General features: G+C 32.9%; 2 protein-coding genes across 2 annotated transcripts; one reads left to right on the forward strand and one right to left on the reverse strand.

Moving 5' to 3' along the window:
* Positions 1-853: 853 nt before the first annotated feature.
* LOC131849842 (peptidyl-prolyl cis-trans isomerase Fkbp12) lies at positions 854-4338 on the forward strand. The gene is made up of 3 exons (XM_059199968.1): positions 854-986; positions 2356-2516; positions 3175-4338. The coding sequence occupies exons 1-3, from the start codon at positions 950-952 to the stop codon at positions 3301-3303; spliced, it is 327 nt and encodes a 108-aa protein (XP_059055951.1). The 5' UTR covers positions 854-949; the 3' UTR covers positions 3304-4338.
* Positions 4339-7940: 3602 nt separating this feature from the next.
* On the reverse strand, positions 7941-17887 carry LOC131849776 (uncharacterized). Its single transcript, XM_059199894.1, has 3 exons — positions 16978-17887; positions 16392-16457; positions 7941-12592 (listed from the first exon to the last, which is right to left on the reverse strand). The coding sequence occupies exons 2-3, from the start codon at positions 16444-16446 to the stop codon at positions 9111-9113; spliced, it is 3537 nt and encodes a 1178-aa protein (XP_059055877.1). The 5' UTR covers positions 16447-16457; positions 16978-17887; the 3' UTR covers positions 7941-9110.
* Between the last annotated feature and the right edge of the window lie 504 nt (positions 17888-18391).

Consider the following 18391-nt stretch of genomic DNA (forward strand, 5'->3'; position numbering starts at 1 on the left):
CCCATCGTGACGTATTCACCAGAAATTTACCACAATAGTTTCCAAAACATCTATCTGAAATGATATACTGTTATGCAATCTCCTACTCCCCTCCCCATCCAGTTAAATGGTGACCACCTTAAGATCTACAGCCATGTGGTCCATATGACCATTAATTCCTGATGACTTCATCCAAGCACCCGACTGGGGTTCTGAAGACATACATCATTAGCACACAGACACATTTTTAGAATGAAAATAATATGTACCTAATATATATTATCCATAAGTTGTTGCCAGTGCCGGCTAACTGATGGAATAGAATCTTTATTCGTATTAATTTTACATAGCCCACAGACACTTTTGAATAATCACAATTATATCTATATCTATACATATAAATAAAATTGGAGTGTCTGTTTGTAATATTGAATATAAATACGGTACATACACCAAAATAATATTTTTACAATTTTTGTCTGTCTGTTTGTTCCGGCTAATCTCTGAAATGGCAGGACCGGTTTTGACGGGACTTTTTTTTGGCAGGTAGCTAATGTAATAAGGAGTAACTTAAGCTACTTTTATTTTAGAAAAATAAAGTTTAATTCCACGCGGCTGAAGTCGCAGGTACAGCAGGTAGTTTATAATATAAATGTAGGGGTTTGAGTTTACCACCACATTAGTTTTTAAATAAATATACATAACTTTAATGTAATGTAATTAATAATACAGAAACTATTATATAAAACAACAGCTAATTTAGTTTCAAAGAAAACATTCCACGGTATTCAATAATACGGCCCAATTTTTAAACTAATGTAATATATAGCCGTTTTTCGGCTGTGCCGAAAACCTAATACAAAGTTGGCAACACTGAAATCGCCATTGCATGCAGATTTTCTTGCTGTGTAGCGTGCATTCGGATTATTTTTTTGAAATCTTATTTTGTAAATAAATTCGCATACAAGTCATGGGTGTCAACGTTGAGACAATTTCTCCTGGCGATGGTAAGCTACAATTTTTTGTTCTTGTCGAATGCCTAAATTAGTTTCATCGTGCCTCATTATTTAGTCGAAAAATAGTAAATTTCCACGCTAATTTCTATTAATATATTTTTAAATGTATTTTTTAATATTTCTCTAATGCAGCAGTAAATTATAAATAAATATATAACAATATTAATAACTTAACCTAAACCGCGCTAAATTTCCTTTGCCCGGCACAACGACGCCTCGCTAGTTAAAAGACGCCATCCGTAATTCAAATGCAAATATCAATGACTAGTCATTTTGACTTTATTTAATTAAGTGCATAATCACTTTAATTCGAAATGTCGATTCTAAAACGTAATTCGCAAAAATTGTATGGAGTAAAAACTTATATTTTAGGTAGGTATTGTAGTATAGCGGAATTATGTGTATGGAACACATGATACCGCCATAGCATAAACCTAGTACTTGTAGCGGCTGCAACATTGATTTTACCTAGTAGACCACACCCAATGCTTCACCTAGATATTACTAAGTTACTGTGTAAACACTTGAATACTTTTTTACAAGTATTGATTTATGGTGTAAAATTAAAAAAATATTCATTACAATTTTTTTTTTAGATTATTTATTAAACTACTATAGCATTGTTTATGGTATGATTTATTTCCCTAATTTCCAGTTACATTATAGAGAATGTTGTATTAGAAATAGGTTTTAATACTTCTTGAAGATTAAAATATAAATTGATTCATATTAGCATAATATTAGCTTTAGAATATGTTGTGAATCATAAAAACAAAAAGGTCTGTACAGGGGTAGAATGGGGATTGTTAGTAATATAGACGGATGATCTCATTGCTAGCAATGTACCATGTCATGTTGACTCCATGCCTCCATCCATGGTTCCTCCTAGAAACCATCATGATAAATACCTGGTGAATTTGTCATGATGGGCTAACTGACCTGACATCATATGAAACTCATCATTTTCCACTGGGGTCCCACCAGCACAGACCATCAGTGCAGACGGGTGCACCATTCCATTATCATCCATTAAAAATAAAAAGATCTGTATATTTTTTTATCCTTTATGTATTTGGACTGGCAGAATGGAAAGTGATCATAGATTATTGTCAATATCGAGATAGGTGATGTCTAATAGATTTAAACAGCACTATCATGTCATTATTTCACACCCCATAGGGTACCATTCCAGGGAACAGTGTGATTTCCTTCACTGTTTTGTCTCAGTGCATACATGGCTCTATTTCACCCTTTAATGGACTCACAGCTTACAAAATATCTGATTGGTAGCTGAACAGAGACTGAGGTACTTTAATACATTATTGATTTTGATGAGATGAAATGTATAATTGAATTTCAGAGTCAACATACCCAAAGACTGGGCAGACTGTGGTGGTCCACTACACCGGGACACTGACAAATGGACAGAAGTTTGACTCATCGCGCGACCGTGGCAAGCCCTTCAAATTCAGGATTGGCAAAGGAGAGGTCATCAGAGGCTGGGATGAGGGTGTTGCTAAGGTATATACCTAATGTTCCTTACATCCAGTAATGCTGTAAAGTTACAGGGGACAGAAAAAAAATCCAATATTCTTGTTAATAGAATGTAGTACTTACTTACACTGATGAAGGGGTGGATGTAGTGTGATACAGTGACAAGGGATGGGCTATGTCATAAATTTCATGATGTCACATTTTAAATTGTGCATTTAATTAATAATTATATTAATTGGAAATAAACCTAGGTTTATTTTTTAATTGAATCATTTCCATATGTAAAACTGACAGGCTAATGGAAGTAAAAATGTTAAATTAAGGATAAGTCTTATAACTAAATCTAATTCTATCTCTAAGACTAATCATACTCTGTAATACACTCATTTTATTATTATATATGAAAACTGAAAGAAGTGTATATATTATGCTCTTGTTAATGAGTTAGAATGTTTTTAGAAATCTCTGTGCATTTGCACCTACCCTTATAACAGAAGCGGATAGATACAAACTTTTTTAGGTTACTAGAGTGGAAATATGTATCTATGAATGCACTAGTTTATAGGACATTTTTTTGTTTCAAGCATTTCCAAATTATTCTATCACTGTTCTTACTATAGTTGAGTTATCAATTCAATTGATTTTTCCTTTTAAATCAGTCTATGAATTTACTCTCTTATTGCAGATGTCGGTTGGAGAGCGTGCAAAGTTGACATGCTCCCCTGACTACGCGTACGGCCAGCAGGGTCACCCTGGTGTCATCCCACCAAATTCCACCCTCATCTTCGATGTGGAGCTCATCCGCCTTGAATAAATAATCTCTCCAACACCATCTCTATCATTCATTAGACATGTTTTAACTAAGCCTTAGTAAATGGAAAATAAGAAATCTAAATATTGTATGACTGTACTTAGACATTCTACATGAGGAAACTATGTACCTGGTATTGTCTATAGCCACACAGGTTTAATTGAACATAGTCAATTAAGATATTTTAATATTTCTTATTCTTTTCACTTTTATCTGTGGTTAAAGAATTTTTTAACACCCACATTTTTGCCCCAAGATATTTACTGCTCAAATTCATAAATGTCATTGAATAATTATAGAAAAGTAGATTATCCTGCATGTTCAATAACATCACCATAGTGCATAAATTTATCAATTAATGTATGGCTTAATCATTTAAGTTACACTTTATAATATTTTTAAGAATGTTGCCAGTAAAACGTACAAAGTAATTATTAATGACAACTGTAATTCATATTTTTTAAACGGGCCACTAATATAACATTCCAATTGCATTTACAATTTGTATGATGTATTAAAATGTATTCCTTTGTAAGTTTATGCAATTTAGCATGATATTCTATATATTGGTCAACCATTTAATAATTATTTGAAATAATTTATGGTATATAAAATGTGATCATTGTGCAATCTGAGAGTGTTAAGTCGCATTTATGTCTTGGGTTAATAAAAATAGACTACAAAGTTGTTTGGCACAAATTTTACATCCATTTCAGAATGAAAAATCCTATATAGGTGGTATGTCTTTAGTCTGGAAATTTGTGCCGAGTATTTCGTAGCAACACCGAATAATTATGGCAGTACAGTACTTTAATCATACGGGGTTAAGTTATAAAATAGATATACAATGGTATTAAATTTCATGATATACTATGTAGGTAGACCTTACCTAGTAGTCATTTTAATTGTGTAAATAATAGTGTCCTGCAACTATGAACTCGTCTGGACTTTCTGAATCTATTCATTGTATTTCTTAAAACCAATAAGCTTTATCATACGTACATTAAAATTAAGAAATAAACTTTATCGTCAGATAAATATTGTTTTATTATAGTTTCCTAAATATACGGCTATGGAGGAAAGGATATTAGTAATGTGACTTATTACTCCATAGCTAGCACAGTACCATGTCAGGTTGAACTCCACTAGATTGCCCCAGGAAATCATCGTGATAAATTCCATGTGAATTTGTCATGATGAGCTAACTCACCTGACCTTATGGTCATATTGTATACACTGATACCCCATAGGCGTAAACCAATCAACATCAATTAAAAAAAATGCCACTCCTACCATAATTATTCTTTATTTAATTTTGTTTCTAATTTCTATGTGCCGTAGTCATTACCATAAAGTAAGTCACAGCTTTACTACTGTACCTAATTATAAAACAATGTTATACAAGATTACTAATTTTGTTAAAATTAAACCATTAGTACGAAAGGAACACATTTTTTTTTACATTTGTCCTCAGTAAGTTTTAATATACATATACTTGAAAAAAAAAACATAGTTTATACATATTAAACCTTCCTCTTGAATCTACTGCTAAAAACTGCATTACTATACGTTGCGTAATTCAAAAGGTCTAAGCGAATACACGACGGAAACTACTTCATTTTATATTATGTACTAGCTGTACCCGCGACTTCGTCCGCGTGGAATTTAACATTATTTTCTAAAATAAAGGTAGCCTAAGTTACTCCATATTACATCACCTACCTACCAATAAAAGTCCCGTCGAAATCAGTCCAGACAATTTTATTAATCTAAGTAAATCTAGTTAAAGCTTGTTTTATGGGTACAAGATAACTGATACAAATACATAGAAAATTTCGTAAATACATACATATTACACATGGAAAACACCCAGACCGATACAAACAATCATACTCTTGAGTACAAATTACTTCAATAAAATTATACCATGATATGACCAGTTTTGGCGCAATATATAAATGTAAGTTCGCAAATACGTGAATAATAATATTCAGAAAGAACTTTTAGGTTGAGGGGAAAGGGATAAAATGTTAAAAAGAGGGTTGATCAACGCCTTTTTTTCAAAATAACTCTATAACAATAAGAAATATGTAAGAATGTTTTAAATAAAAATTGTAGAGAAAAAAAATCAGCACAAAACTGATCCTCTTCATTTTTTCATTATTTGCTATTGTTTAGCCACAAAAAAATGTTTGTGCCGTGCGAGGAATCCATGAAAACCATGTATATATGTAGGTATACTTAGCTTTATAAGGATATCGGGAGTAGTCTCTGCATTTACTGAACCGATTACGAAAATTCTTTTACCAATAGAAAATCCCGTTATTTGTTAGTGCCAAATTAAAGCAGAAAATCAAAATCTACTAGTTTTCAAAGTCTGGGAATAAAACGATCAAACAGAAATGTTTCGTACGAAGGTTGCCTGAAAAAATCATAGTAGGTACTCAGTACTAACCGATGTTTACTGCCCAAAGTAGACACGGGTCATCTAGTTAGCTCATTTATTTAATAAAGAAAAAACAAAGATTATTTTTAATAAAGTATTTATTCATCATCATATCTTCTCGCATCTAATTTAATTTTTAAAGATTCATATTTTTAAATATTATAAACTCAAATACAAACGTCTTTTATTTTTAACTTAAAAATATCTTCTCTTATTCCTCTACAACTATTTTTGCACCAGAAATGCATTTTTACAAAGCAGTAAACAAAATACTTCTTTCACTTACTTGACAATCTCCAATTCCGAAATAGGTACTTAGAGAATTATCACCTACGTTTATTACGTTACACATATATATATATATATATAATTTGAAAAAACTGATTAAATAATATTGAATTGTTCCTGTTCAAAATACAATAAAAAAAATCTTATTTACTGTTTGGGAAACGAGTTTATTGCAAAACCGTAAACGTAATATGCCCTCTTTATAAAAAATATCAAATCATTTTGCTAACCGTGTAGAAAAAATATGCCTCAATGGAGGCGATTCGATAGAAACATTTTATTACGTGCTAATCGAATCGGTACTAGAGTACCATGACATTTTAATGCCCGGTAATCAAAATCACCAGCATAATAATTATATACAATATAATAGTATTCGTTCCCAACATATGCTCTAGATTTAGTAAGAAAGTACAAGTTATTATTCAGTAGTAATACGAAATTCAGTGAGGAATTGCGCCAGCAACAATACTATATTTACATGCTGGTAGGCTCTGGTAGGTACCTCAATATTTTTTCTGGCAGCTTGGTATATTATGTACGACTGATCTTGTATATCTATTAAATTTCAACATCCAGCTAAAAAATTCATGATATAAAAATTGGCAGTGTAATCTAGATTAATATAAAAAAAATTGGGCTAAATTGTACTAGCAGTTTACACCACACCACAGTTAGTGCCATAATTAGTGACAGAGTTTTTAGTTACAAATTTTTATGTTAATTATAATTACATTTGAAATAGTTCTTAGTCTGTTTTTTATCGCGGTGACAAATTTTACATTATCTATGTTGCCAGCATTGTTGCGATTCTTAACTAGTGTTGTGGCACAATCGGAAATTATTATTCATTAGCTATTTATATCCGTTTTACACATTTTGAAAATATGTTGTGAAAACTATGCAGAATCTTATAAAACTAATGGTCTAAAACAAAAAAAATACGATTCAAGAAATCAGTATCCCAGGTACAGACGATAATATTATTGGGAGAATTTGACATTTACACCTGTCAATTTAGTCTACGAGATTAAAAAACAGACTATAAGTGTATATATCCACGTTCATTGGGACACTATTAGGCAACTTCGAAACAAAATTATTTCATACATAATAAACAACATTTGATTATAAATATTCGAAATTGCAAATATGATACTGTTACCAAAATCTAAGTTTTCAATATATTAACAATATGAAATATCTAGTAGTATACATTTTTACAAGTACTTAGGTATATAGCTACCAATGCAAAATCAAAACTGTTAATTTTTCAATATATGTGTATATATACATACTAGCTGTCACGGCAAACGTTTTGCCATATAAATTAATATCGCTATTAAAAATAAGGGTTGATGGTAGAAGGGTGAAAATTTTGCGTTTCATGTATTGTTTCATTACTAAATAATAATAAAATAAAAATAAACAATACAACAACAAAAAAATATTTAGGGGTGCACCTTTATCATGGCCGACTCTTAGACCTAACCGATATGCACACAAAATTAAATCAAAACAAAGGACAGTTTTGGAGGAGTTTGCTAACAAACACTTTATATATTAAATGAATATAACAGAAGTCAGTGGAATAAAAAAAATTACATGTACAGCTCATGCAAATGACCTGTGTACACTGATTGAAGGCGTTAACGCACATATTAAGCCTTAATTTGAATGAGTATAAAAAACATTATACATATTAATTTATATAAATTAACATTAAAAAAATAGAATCAATTCTTAATGACTTTTCACGAACACTTTGAACGTTCATATTAAGACTGGATAAGTATTTCAGGTCCGTACAGCAAATATTCGAATAGCCATAATGTAATTACACATCTTTATCTATACATATAAATAAAATTGGAGTGTCTTCTTGACTGTTTTTTGCTACATAAATATGTCTGTTTGTTCCGGCTAATCTAAGAAATGGCTGAACAGATTTAGACGGGACTTTTTTTGGCAGATTGCTGATGTAACAAGGTGTAACTTAGGCTACTTTTATTTTAGAAAATTAAGAATTCCACGTGGACGAAGTCGCGGTAGCAGCTAGTATACAATAAAATAGTAACAAGGCATACACTGTATGCGTGTGTTGACGATTGACGTAAAAATGACTGGAAGAATTATAATGAAATTTTTACAGAACATGTTGCAACATGTTCTGTAAAATTAATATATGTTGCAAGATACATGTCAACAGATTCGCTAAAGTAATAATTTTGTAAAAATTTCCAATACTGAAATTTTAGTAATTATTTAATTGTTCAAATAATATATAGAGTTGTCTAGGATTATTTATTGTTGTCGGTTGATCACAATCAATAGATGATCTACAAATGGACGCGCGAAGTAGGGGGCACACTAGTATTAAACAAAGTAAGTACTTGGTTTTGATAGTTCTCGCTCCTCATTCTTAAACAAAAGTACAAAGTGAACAAAATTTGTTAGCTGGCATTGCAAATTAATTATAGGAAAAACATAATTTGTGACCAGTATTCGCATATTCATACTGTTAAATATCATTATATTCATGCCACATGTGGTAAATTAAACTTCAGTCCCATTGTCATAGTTTGCAGTGCAGGCGCAACCTTACTTATAATCAATCGGACATCTTTTTACTTGTACAAAACAAATAGATTTTATATATTCTTATAACCTAAGTACGATACGGTACTCTTTATACTAATATTTAACAGTCATACTGAAAACATTAAGGAACATAATGTAAAATATTGTTACAAAGTATTTTTTGTAATTATAGTAGATTTTCTTTAAAATCTATTATCTCTAAATGTCATAATTACATTTTAAATGTTACACTTAACAAGATGTAGCTTATAATGAAGTCGGGTCGCTCCATGATAGATGTCAAAGTTGTGACTATATAAAAATATGTAGAAAAAATTAATTATTTGAGATGTAAACATTGCGTTACTTACTACTGAAATTTTTGTGCCCTTTATTCTTCAGCATTGATTAAATGAAAATATTAATTCCACTATTTTGAAAAGTAAATCAATAACACTGAAATTGTCCACGATTTTTATATCACAAAATTCTTAATTTATGAATTTGGTAATGGCTTTAAAGGGCCCAGACTTAGCAGTCCATCTGCGCCGAGCGCTTGCAAATTATTGCTTATACCATTGTGAACGGATACGACCGGAATACCAAAGCATCCACTCGCTTGTTCTCTATTCGCCAACGGAATAAAACTATAAATACCTAAACTACTTAGCCGTTTTAAATTTTCTTCTTGCGAAAGATCTACAACTGGCAATCCTAATTCTCTATTGGGACCAGACACATTGTGGAACACCCTTTTATGGTGCTGTAGTTGTAATGATTTCGGGTACGACGCTGGGCATTCGTCGCATTTGAACATAGGTATTTTACTTTGTGGATGAGCGTTCGACATATGAACCTGTAATGAGTTCTGATTCATGAACATCTTTTTGCAAATTCTACACGATAACATACCCCCACCAACCTTTGCTTCTGGTATTGAGAAACTACTTGATTTTGACGTGTGTTTAATACTAACGCCTGCTCCAAGATTCGGTATATGCGGTAATGGTCTCTCAGGACTTGGGGAGCGACTCTTCTGTTTCGCTTTCACACTTATACCTCGAGATGCTAACACGTTGGCCATAGCGCTCGCCTCTTTATTCACAGTCTTCTTGGTTATAGATATTTGACTACCAAGATTCAATTTGTCTTTAGCACCCTGCACACTGTGAATCATGGGAAGACCCTCGCGTTGCTTCTGCATCGCCATTACTTGACAATCTTCATTGTCGTGTTTGCCAGGCAACAACATATCAGGTCGTCGCTTCTGACCGGGGCCGGCCATCATTCCTCCAGGGCGTTTTATTGGCATGCGTGTTCCTCCAGGTTTTCCACCACGAACTTGTCCGTGAACTTGTATTCCTGGTCTTATTGATGGCCGCGCGCCTCTTACGTTAGGCATTCTAGGTCTAGATCCTGCCACTGTAGCTCCAGGTGCCATTCTTATTTGACTAGGTGACGGCATCTGACCTCCGACTACTTGGCCAGGTGCATTCGCTTGTAGTCCTAATTCCTGCCCTGGACCACCAGGCGTTCCTACTAATTGACCAGGAGCAAAAGTTTGCACATTCTGTATCCTAACGCCACTACTTGGTGGTTTCATTGTGCCACTGGGACTTGAAGAAGGTACATATTGATTAGGCGTAGATCCAGGTGGTCCCATTTGACCCATAGCCTGCTGTGTATTCATCATACCAGCTGAATTTGGCCCATAAGCCTGTTGCATACTTTGGAGGGGAGAAGCGTTAGGATATTGCGACGATCCTGGTGAAAACGAATTCTGCGTTCCAGGATAAATACCTGACTTTGACATTGGCGGCTGCTGAAATTGATTATAACTTTGCTGTCCCATGTAATGACTAGGATACTGACCAGGCATTGTTTGTCCTGGAGCACTATACATATTATTTGATGTTGGTGGAAAACCAGAATGCATATTTTGTCCAGCTTGTGGGTAAGCATTATAAGGTTGCGGAGGCACCATGCCACCAGCACCTGGATATGCCTGAATATTAATCATTACATTTTGTTGATGTGTGAAACCTGGTCCGCCTCCCATTCCAGACAATTTTCCAACTTGTTCTGCTAATTGCTTAACTGGAAGTAAACTTTGAAGAATGTTTGAGTTGGGAGTATAGGGCATAAGTGATGATGAAGATGGCGCAACAATACTCTTAGAGTGCCCTGTCATGCGTCTGTGTTCATCTAACAGAGATATATCAGTAAACCTAGTATTGCAAATTTCACAAGTATGTTGTGGGCCTAATGTATCTATAGATATGTACTCACTTGCATCTGATAAAGAGAGGTTTTCTTTCTTTGTTGCGGTTGATAGCAGGCTTTCAAATATATCATCAGTACTTTTTTCTAACATGTCAAGAGGTGGTTTTGAATCTGGTGCATTCCAATTAAAGTTATGCTGTTTTTCAGTTGAAGGATTACTGGAGGTTAATCGTCCTGATAGAACAGGGGTATAGCCAGATTGTGTAGAACTAGGATAAGCGGGCGGTGGATAAGACTGTGCAGGATTTTCAGTTTTAGGAACGATAGGCTTAACGTCAGGTGCTGGTGTCGCAGATACCACACAACAATCATCATCTTCGTCATTTGAATCACCATTTATTTCTATAATAGTCATTTCATTGTCATTTTCTTTCTTAGTGACCGGTAAGAGAGGTATTGCAGGTGTAGATAAAGTAGAGTTTCCATTGTTAAGAAGCGGTTGACTACTAGAAACAACTCCAGAATCTGGTTCACTTTTAATTTTGGCTATTATTGGTGTTGACGTATTATTATCATTTAGTGGTGGAGTGGTTCTTTCTGATTTTATTTGAGTTGAGAATAAAGGCATACTCGAATTCTGCGTTTCCGCACTGCCAACCTCCTGTTTAACAACAACATTGTCCATATTTACGTCATGAGATTGACGTCGTTCTGGTGTAGATCCAACTGATGATGATGATGTTGACGTCTCTTTCTGAGGTTGGGAGACTTCTCTAGATGTAAGTGGAAGATTAGCACCTCTTTTAGGTGTCTGTTTTATTGCAGGTCTTCCTGGTTGTTTTACTTGTATCGGTGCAACTTCAGGTGTGTTTGAACCAGCGCCTTGTATAGAATTTCTAACAGGTTCTGCTTTTTGTCCTATTGGTTTGCCTTGAAGATTTTTAAGTGTTGTAGCTACCTTATTTTTCAACGCCGTTTTTCCAGGACTGTCATTATCTTCATCAGCTGAGTCTTGTTCAGGACCAGAAGCATCCTGATCTCCCAACTTATCTTGGTCGTCGTCAAACTCACCTTCTTGATCATCTTCTTGGTTACCTTCATTACCACTGCCTTCGTCTTCTTCATCAGATGCTTTAAAATCCTTTAAACCATTGACTACTTTAAAAGAATTAGTATTGCTGCCGTCAGATTTAAGTTTAAGTTTAATTCCGCCAAGTTTCCCTAGCTTTTGCATAACATCATTACTATTCTGATCTTCTGGTTCTTTCTTTATCGGCGTGTTATTCTTCTTTATCGTGAAACCTAAACCACTTAATTTAGTTAAGGCAGAATCAGAACTTTTTACTTCAGTTTCAGGTGGTTTCTTTAGTGAAATGCCTTTATTTTTGAGTATTTGTGAGATATCTATTTTTTGTGGCGTCGTTTTCGGACCAACTTTGGGCGGCGAAGACGGCTCTTCTTCATCAGACCAATTTTCATCTCCGGATGGAGTGATATCTTCGTCGTCCGACGGCAGCTTGTCAATCACCACTGAGGGCAGCGACACGTGTTGTATAAGATGATTTTCTAGATCTTCCCAATCAGGGAAATCTTCTTCACAGGTGTGACACGTGTACTCTTGTTTCGGTTTCTTGATAAGAGCTCCTGAAGATTGCAGGCGTTTTAATATATTCGCAACATTATCAATTGGAGGCTTTATATCTTCTTTCTCCTGTTCGTCTTCTACTGAATCATCTTGTGGGTCATCATCTCCATCTGAAACATTAACAAGGAAATATTGAGTACAAAATGCAACTTTAATACTATAAATCAATGAAATGTTATATGTCCCATGATTTATTATAAACTGAGAAAACACATTATTTTCCTATAATAATTAATGAATTGATAAATGTATGAAATAATTTAAAACCAAATAATTGAAATAATAATTTTAAAATGTATGAAATATTAATATTAAATTATTATTTTTATATTTTTTTTTATTTTTTTTAAATTCCGTTCACTTTTTCACCCTATGCTATAACTCATGTCTATCTGCCAATATGACCATTCATCTACTAATGAAAGCAAATATGAGACCCTTTTTATAAATGTCAACCCATCTAATCTCAAATAAATATATACACTAAAAGCTCCTTATTCGCGGATTACAAAAATATGACCCAATTCCTATATTCACGGCTAAAAATTTTAATTATTCGCAGATCTAATAAGTACATACATAATAATAAAAGGATTCCAATAGGTATTGAACCCAATATCCTCTGTAAATGCCGTCAGATGGACTAATAAAACAAGAAAAATAGATCTTATTAGAACTTTGCCTAAAGTATGTCGTTAAATGATATCGCCAAGGGCTTTTGCTTAAGTCGCCTACGCCGTGATGGGTGTTTTTAAGAATGTAAACAAACATAATGAATGTGTATCTGCATATCAGTCTTAATTGTATGAGCTTTTAAAAACTGCTAAGCAAGAGAAAACTACAATTCATCATATATTTATTTTTTTTGGTACCTAGGAATGTTTCCCTTATAATCCCATATAAATTACCATTCTGTATTCACGGTTTCTGTTTTCGCTGTATATTAATGGAACATATAGAGCTGTAACTGTATTACTTTATCATCTCTTCTTACTTTTTAACTTTATCACACTTTCAATTTTGTTTATATTTTACATAGTGATTTAATAAGTCAAACTTAAACTCATATGATACTTGTAATATATGCTAAAATAATATAGTTAATATAGTTGTCATAACACTAGTACATAGTATACAACAATGTACTAATTCCCTCTCTTCTCTTCTATTTGTGTTTCCATTAAAAATTAGTAATGCATATGTAAATTCACGCTGCCTAATGTAAAACAAGTAAATACGCAGCTATTGCTTAATGATGAAATAGTAAATTTTGTTAATGATACAGTTTTTTTAGGAATAACAGTGGACTCGAAGTTACAATGGGGGCCCCATATTTCAAAATTAGCCAGTAGACTTAGTTCTGCTGCTTATGCAATTAGAAGGATAAGGCAATTAACAGACGTGGCGACGGCAAAACTTGTATATTTTAGTTATTTCCATAGCATTATGTCATATGGCATACTGCTATGGGGTCTGCCGATATAAATACTATATTTATTTTACAAAAGAGAGCCATACGTTCTATTTATGGTATGGGTTCTAGAGAGTCATTACGTCAATGCTTTAAACAATCAAATATCCTCACCGTTGCCTCTCAGTACATTTATGAAAATATTATGTATACAAGGAAAAACTTAGATAGTTTCAAGAAACTTAAAGACTGTACAAGTAGAAACTTACGCAATAAAAATAAGCTAATTTTACCTAAATGCCGTCTACACAAAGTTAGTAATTCATTTTATGGTAATTGCGTAAGATTCTATAATAAACTGCCAGAGTCTACGCTAAATCTTACAGAGAGGCAATTCAAATCTTATATTAAACAAATGTTATGTAAAAAAGCCTATTATAAGATAGATGAATTTATAGATGATAGCAATATATAGCAAGAATAAGTTTATTTGCGGACAACGTTATAATTTTAATTTTCATACTGCTTTCTTGATATATGATAGCGTAGCGGCTTTTGTATTGATTGCCGCATGCATCCTTATGTAAAGTGCGAATACTGTAACTACCATATAGTAATTTTTGTAGCTGTGACGTGGTCGTGTGGAATGAGTAGTCATGCTCACTAAAATGTCCAGACATGTGGCGGCGTGGTGGGCCGGGTCAATGGGCTCCCTAAAATATGGTCGAGCGCAGTGATGGCTGGCTCATCCGTCATACTCGTGAACGAGTGCTGCTTGTAGGGACTGGTCTGCTCTTATCACTACGACTGATTTAATCTTATTGCAAGATTATATTTGACCCAAAAAATTAGTGCTTGTTGGTAGTTTGTATTCACACGTTTCGACTTGTAAATGTCAACTTACAAGGATTATTTAAAAGAGCAACACACAAGTTTCTTGCTCGTTCTTCTTGTGATGAGACAGCTTTCCGAACGAGTGGTAGATAAAAAACAAATTGTTATGACTATTCAAAAGTGCTTAAATTAAGTTTATTTGAATAAATGATTTTCTATTCTATTCTATTCTATTCTAAAAATTAGGATGAAATCTTTACAAAATATTTCTGGTCAATATAATGAATAAAAATATGTGACTGGTCAGTATACAGAATAGTGAACATACAAAATCCCACAAAGAGTTAAAGTGATTGTTTTGTTAATATTTCATCTATTGTATTCATTTATTTATGATTGAAAACAGAATGAATCAAGAAATTTCACATAAATACATGTACATTTTAATAAAGTAAAACATATATGTATAAAGTGTTTGGTCCACTGTCAGATGTTATTTGTCTGGATTCTGTTATTCAATAAAATGATGCAGAAAACGTATGAAAGAAATAACCAAAATCACTTTTGTATTTGTAATATTAGAATAAAGATATTAAGAAAAAAATGTCCTATCCTGTTGATGATGACATATAAGAATAATATAATAATCTCAAGACAATTCACAGCGCAATCTAGACCTAAGTTAAGATAGCTAAAGCTAGTGTTATGGCTTGACATCTGATAGAGATACATATTTTTTTTTGTATATACATACATATAGTACATAGACAACACCTAAACCAATACAGTCATCATACACATAAATACAAAGCTTGTACTGTGCAAGGAATTGAACCGGAGTCCATCTGAAGGTGGTATGATAAACTGTTAGACCACCAAGGCAGTCATATGATTATTAGATGGGGTACAATGGGGTACAAATGTATCTATGTACAATGGTACAAAATTGCAAGAACTGAAGTAATATTTTCTTTATTACTACTAGGTGTAGTAATAAAGAAAATATTACTTCAGTTAAAACAAAAATGGATTTTCTTATAGAGGGCTCTGTACCATAATTAATGCAGTTTTATATATATACATCTAATAAGTATTATTATTATTTATGTGACTCCCCTGTATGGGAGATGAGTTGACCTAGCACTGTCCTACAATATATATTTTTTCTTAATATGTTTATCCTAATATTACAAATATAAAAGGGATTTCAGTTGTTACTTTCATACATTTTCTGCATAATTTTGTTGTCAAATCGAATTCAGACAAATAACAATTGAAATGGAACTAAATCTTATAATTTAACTTTATTAAAATTGATGTTGTGTGAAATTCATTACAAAAAACAATAGAATATTGTCAAAGCAAATTTTAGATTGCATTTAAATATTAAACAATATACTTTTTCAGAGATATAATCCATGCATATAGCAAACTGAAATAAGAAAGAAAAAATTGTGGGAAATCAATATATAGCATACTAGTAATTATAGTATCAGTTACACTCTGTATGTAAAATATATTTATATCACTTAATTTCCTAGAATTAACATATAAATACCACAAACATGCTTGTATGATTACATAGATAAATAAAAAGTTTAAGATATGCATTATAATTGTCATGCATGAATTGGATAATGATAGAAAAATAATAATAAACAAACCTGATTCATCGTTTGTTGGCGATGTAGGATAATCAGGTTCTAACTTAGTTGCCATGATAGGTATACCTGTGAACAAGTTAAGATTTTTGCATTTATTATCTTGCTCATATGCAACTCTTGAAAAAATTAGAAACAAATATTTTACTTACTAAGGTTATTAATAATGTTATGATTCTGGAATAAATGAATAACATTTAAAAACCAATTAAGGTTTAATAAGTATATTTAATATTTTCATTGTAGGGATAAAATATACTTTTAAACTCATTCACAGATAGAGGAGAACAATTTCATTCAGATAAATTATCAACATAAATGTAAAATAAAAAATAAGAAACAACTTCTTTTTCACTACATTATTATTAATCAATCAAGAGAAGTAATTGGCCAGAAGACCCGGCCAGATCAGAAATCAATTCAATCATCATAAATATAAAATAGATTTCTACTATTTTGCAAAACCCTTATCCAAATACATACATACTAAAGAGCAGAATAACAACTTAAACTCGCATCTTTCTTAACAACAATAACAACAGGCTACACATGGCAAGGAAAGACATGCATTACAAATAAAGAAACTTACGTTCATTATCCAAACAATTGGATTGTTTGTGGGAGAATTGAGGTCCAAAGCATTTAATATCTCATTACACAAATTTCAAATTGTTGCACTCAAAATGTTTTTGTTCACTGCAAAATGTACAGTCCAATGTAGGACAATCCACACAAACAACAAATTTCTATATCCGTAAAACACTATTCACACAATTAGAACACAATAAACACTATCTTCGGAAAATGCAAAATATACTATTTTCCGCGTACTTCTGTCACTGTTTCTTATAATACGAAAATCAAAATGGCCGGCTAAATAAAATAAACTGCTCGACTCATGTCAAAATATAAGCGTCGAGAATAGCGAGCGTCGCGCTCACGCTATTATGTATCACTTAATAATCCAATCAAGTGTCGAATTTTAGAATACTTATTACGATTGTAATCAAATGAAAATTACACTTGTAATCATAGTAATAATGAGTCAAGGTAAGCAAGTAAACGGCCGCTACGAAATCTATTCGCCTGCCGTGCGATTCGATCGAAACGAAACCACACAGTCACACAAGCAGGCTATGGACGCGACGGAACGAAATTCTATTCCGCTCACTCACAAGCACAGCCGCAGTGCCAGTCAGAGAAGCCCAGTGCCTGTGCGGAGAAGTGCCAGTATTGGCTGGCAAATACCAAGCGGTAGTTGACGCTGGAATTGTCTATCTCTTTCGAACACGGCTTTATTGCATATATCTGTCTCTTCTACGCTTTCTATGACTGGTGCTATTTATGTAACTCCAACTACACAGCAACATAAAATAGGAGAAGCATTTATTATCGGATCGGGTCGCCCGCACTTAGTACCCACGGAATGACCTCGCTTGCTCGGCTCGAGTGGCAGACAGAACGCTGTGACTTGTGAGACTTTGGATTTAGGTAATAATAATAATGCGTTGAGTTATACGATACGATTGTATCGCTCGGGCGGACCGCGCGCTTAGCGTGTTATCGACTTATCGGGTTTATACTGTTAATATAAGATGAGAATGGGTAGGAAATTATAAATGTTTATATTTTAATAATTACGTAGTACTTATTTTATAAAGCTTTGCAATACAATATTTTTTGCTATACTGTATGTGCTCCCCAATTTACATCTTAATGCAGGTAACATATTAAATTAATAGATAAGTATTTATTTAATGAAATAGTCGTACATATTACTATTACAAATTACATCATTCGACATTACATCTCGAATATTATAGGGAGAGATGCAAATGAGGCGTTTCGTCTCATTAATATGCGACATTTTCTGAAAATAGATGCATATATATTTGTTGAATGAAAGCATGTAAAAACTTTAAATAATACTCTATATTATGTAGATATAAATGAGAAAACTCATCAAAGATATTTCCTTCTTTTTATGTTTTATTTCAGAATTC

Source organism: Achroia grisella, unplaced genomic scaffold (assembly GCF_030625045.1).
Source record: "Achroia grisella isolate CSIRO2021 unplaced genomic scaffold, CSIRO_AGI_Agris_v1 utg660, whole genome shotgun sequence".
Classification (NCBI taxonomy): Eukaryota; Metazoa; Arthropoda; class Insecta; order Lepidoptera; family Pyralidae; genus Achroia; species Achroia grisella.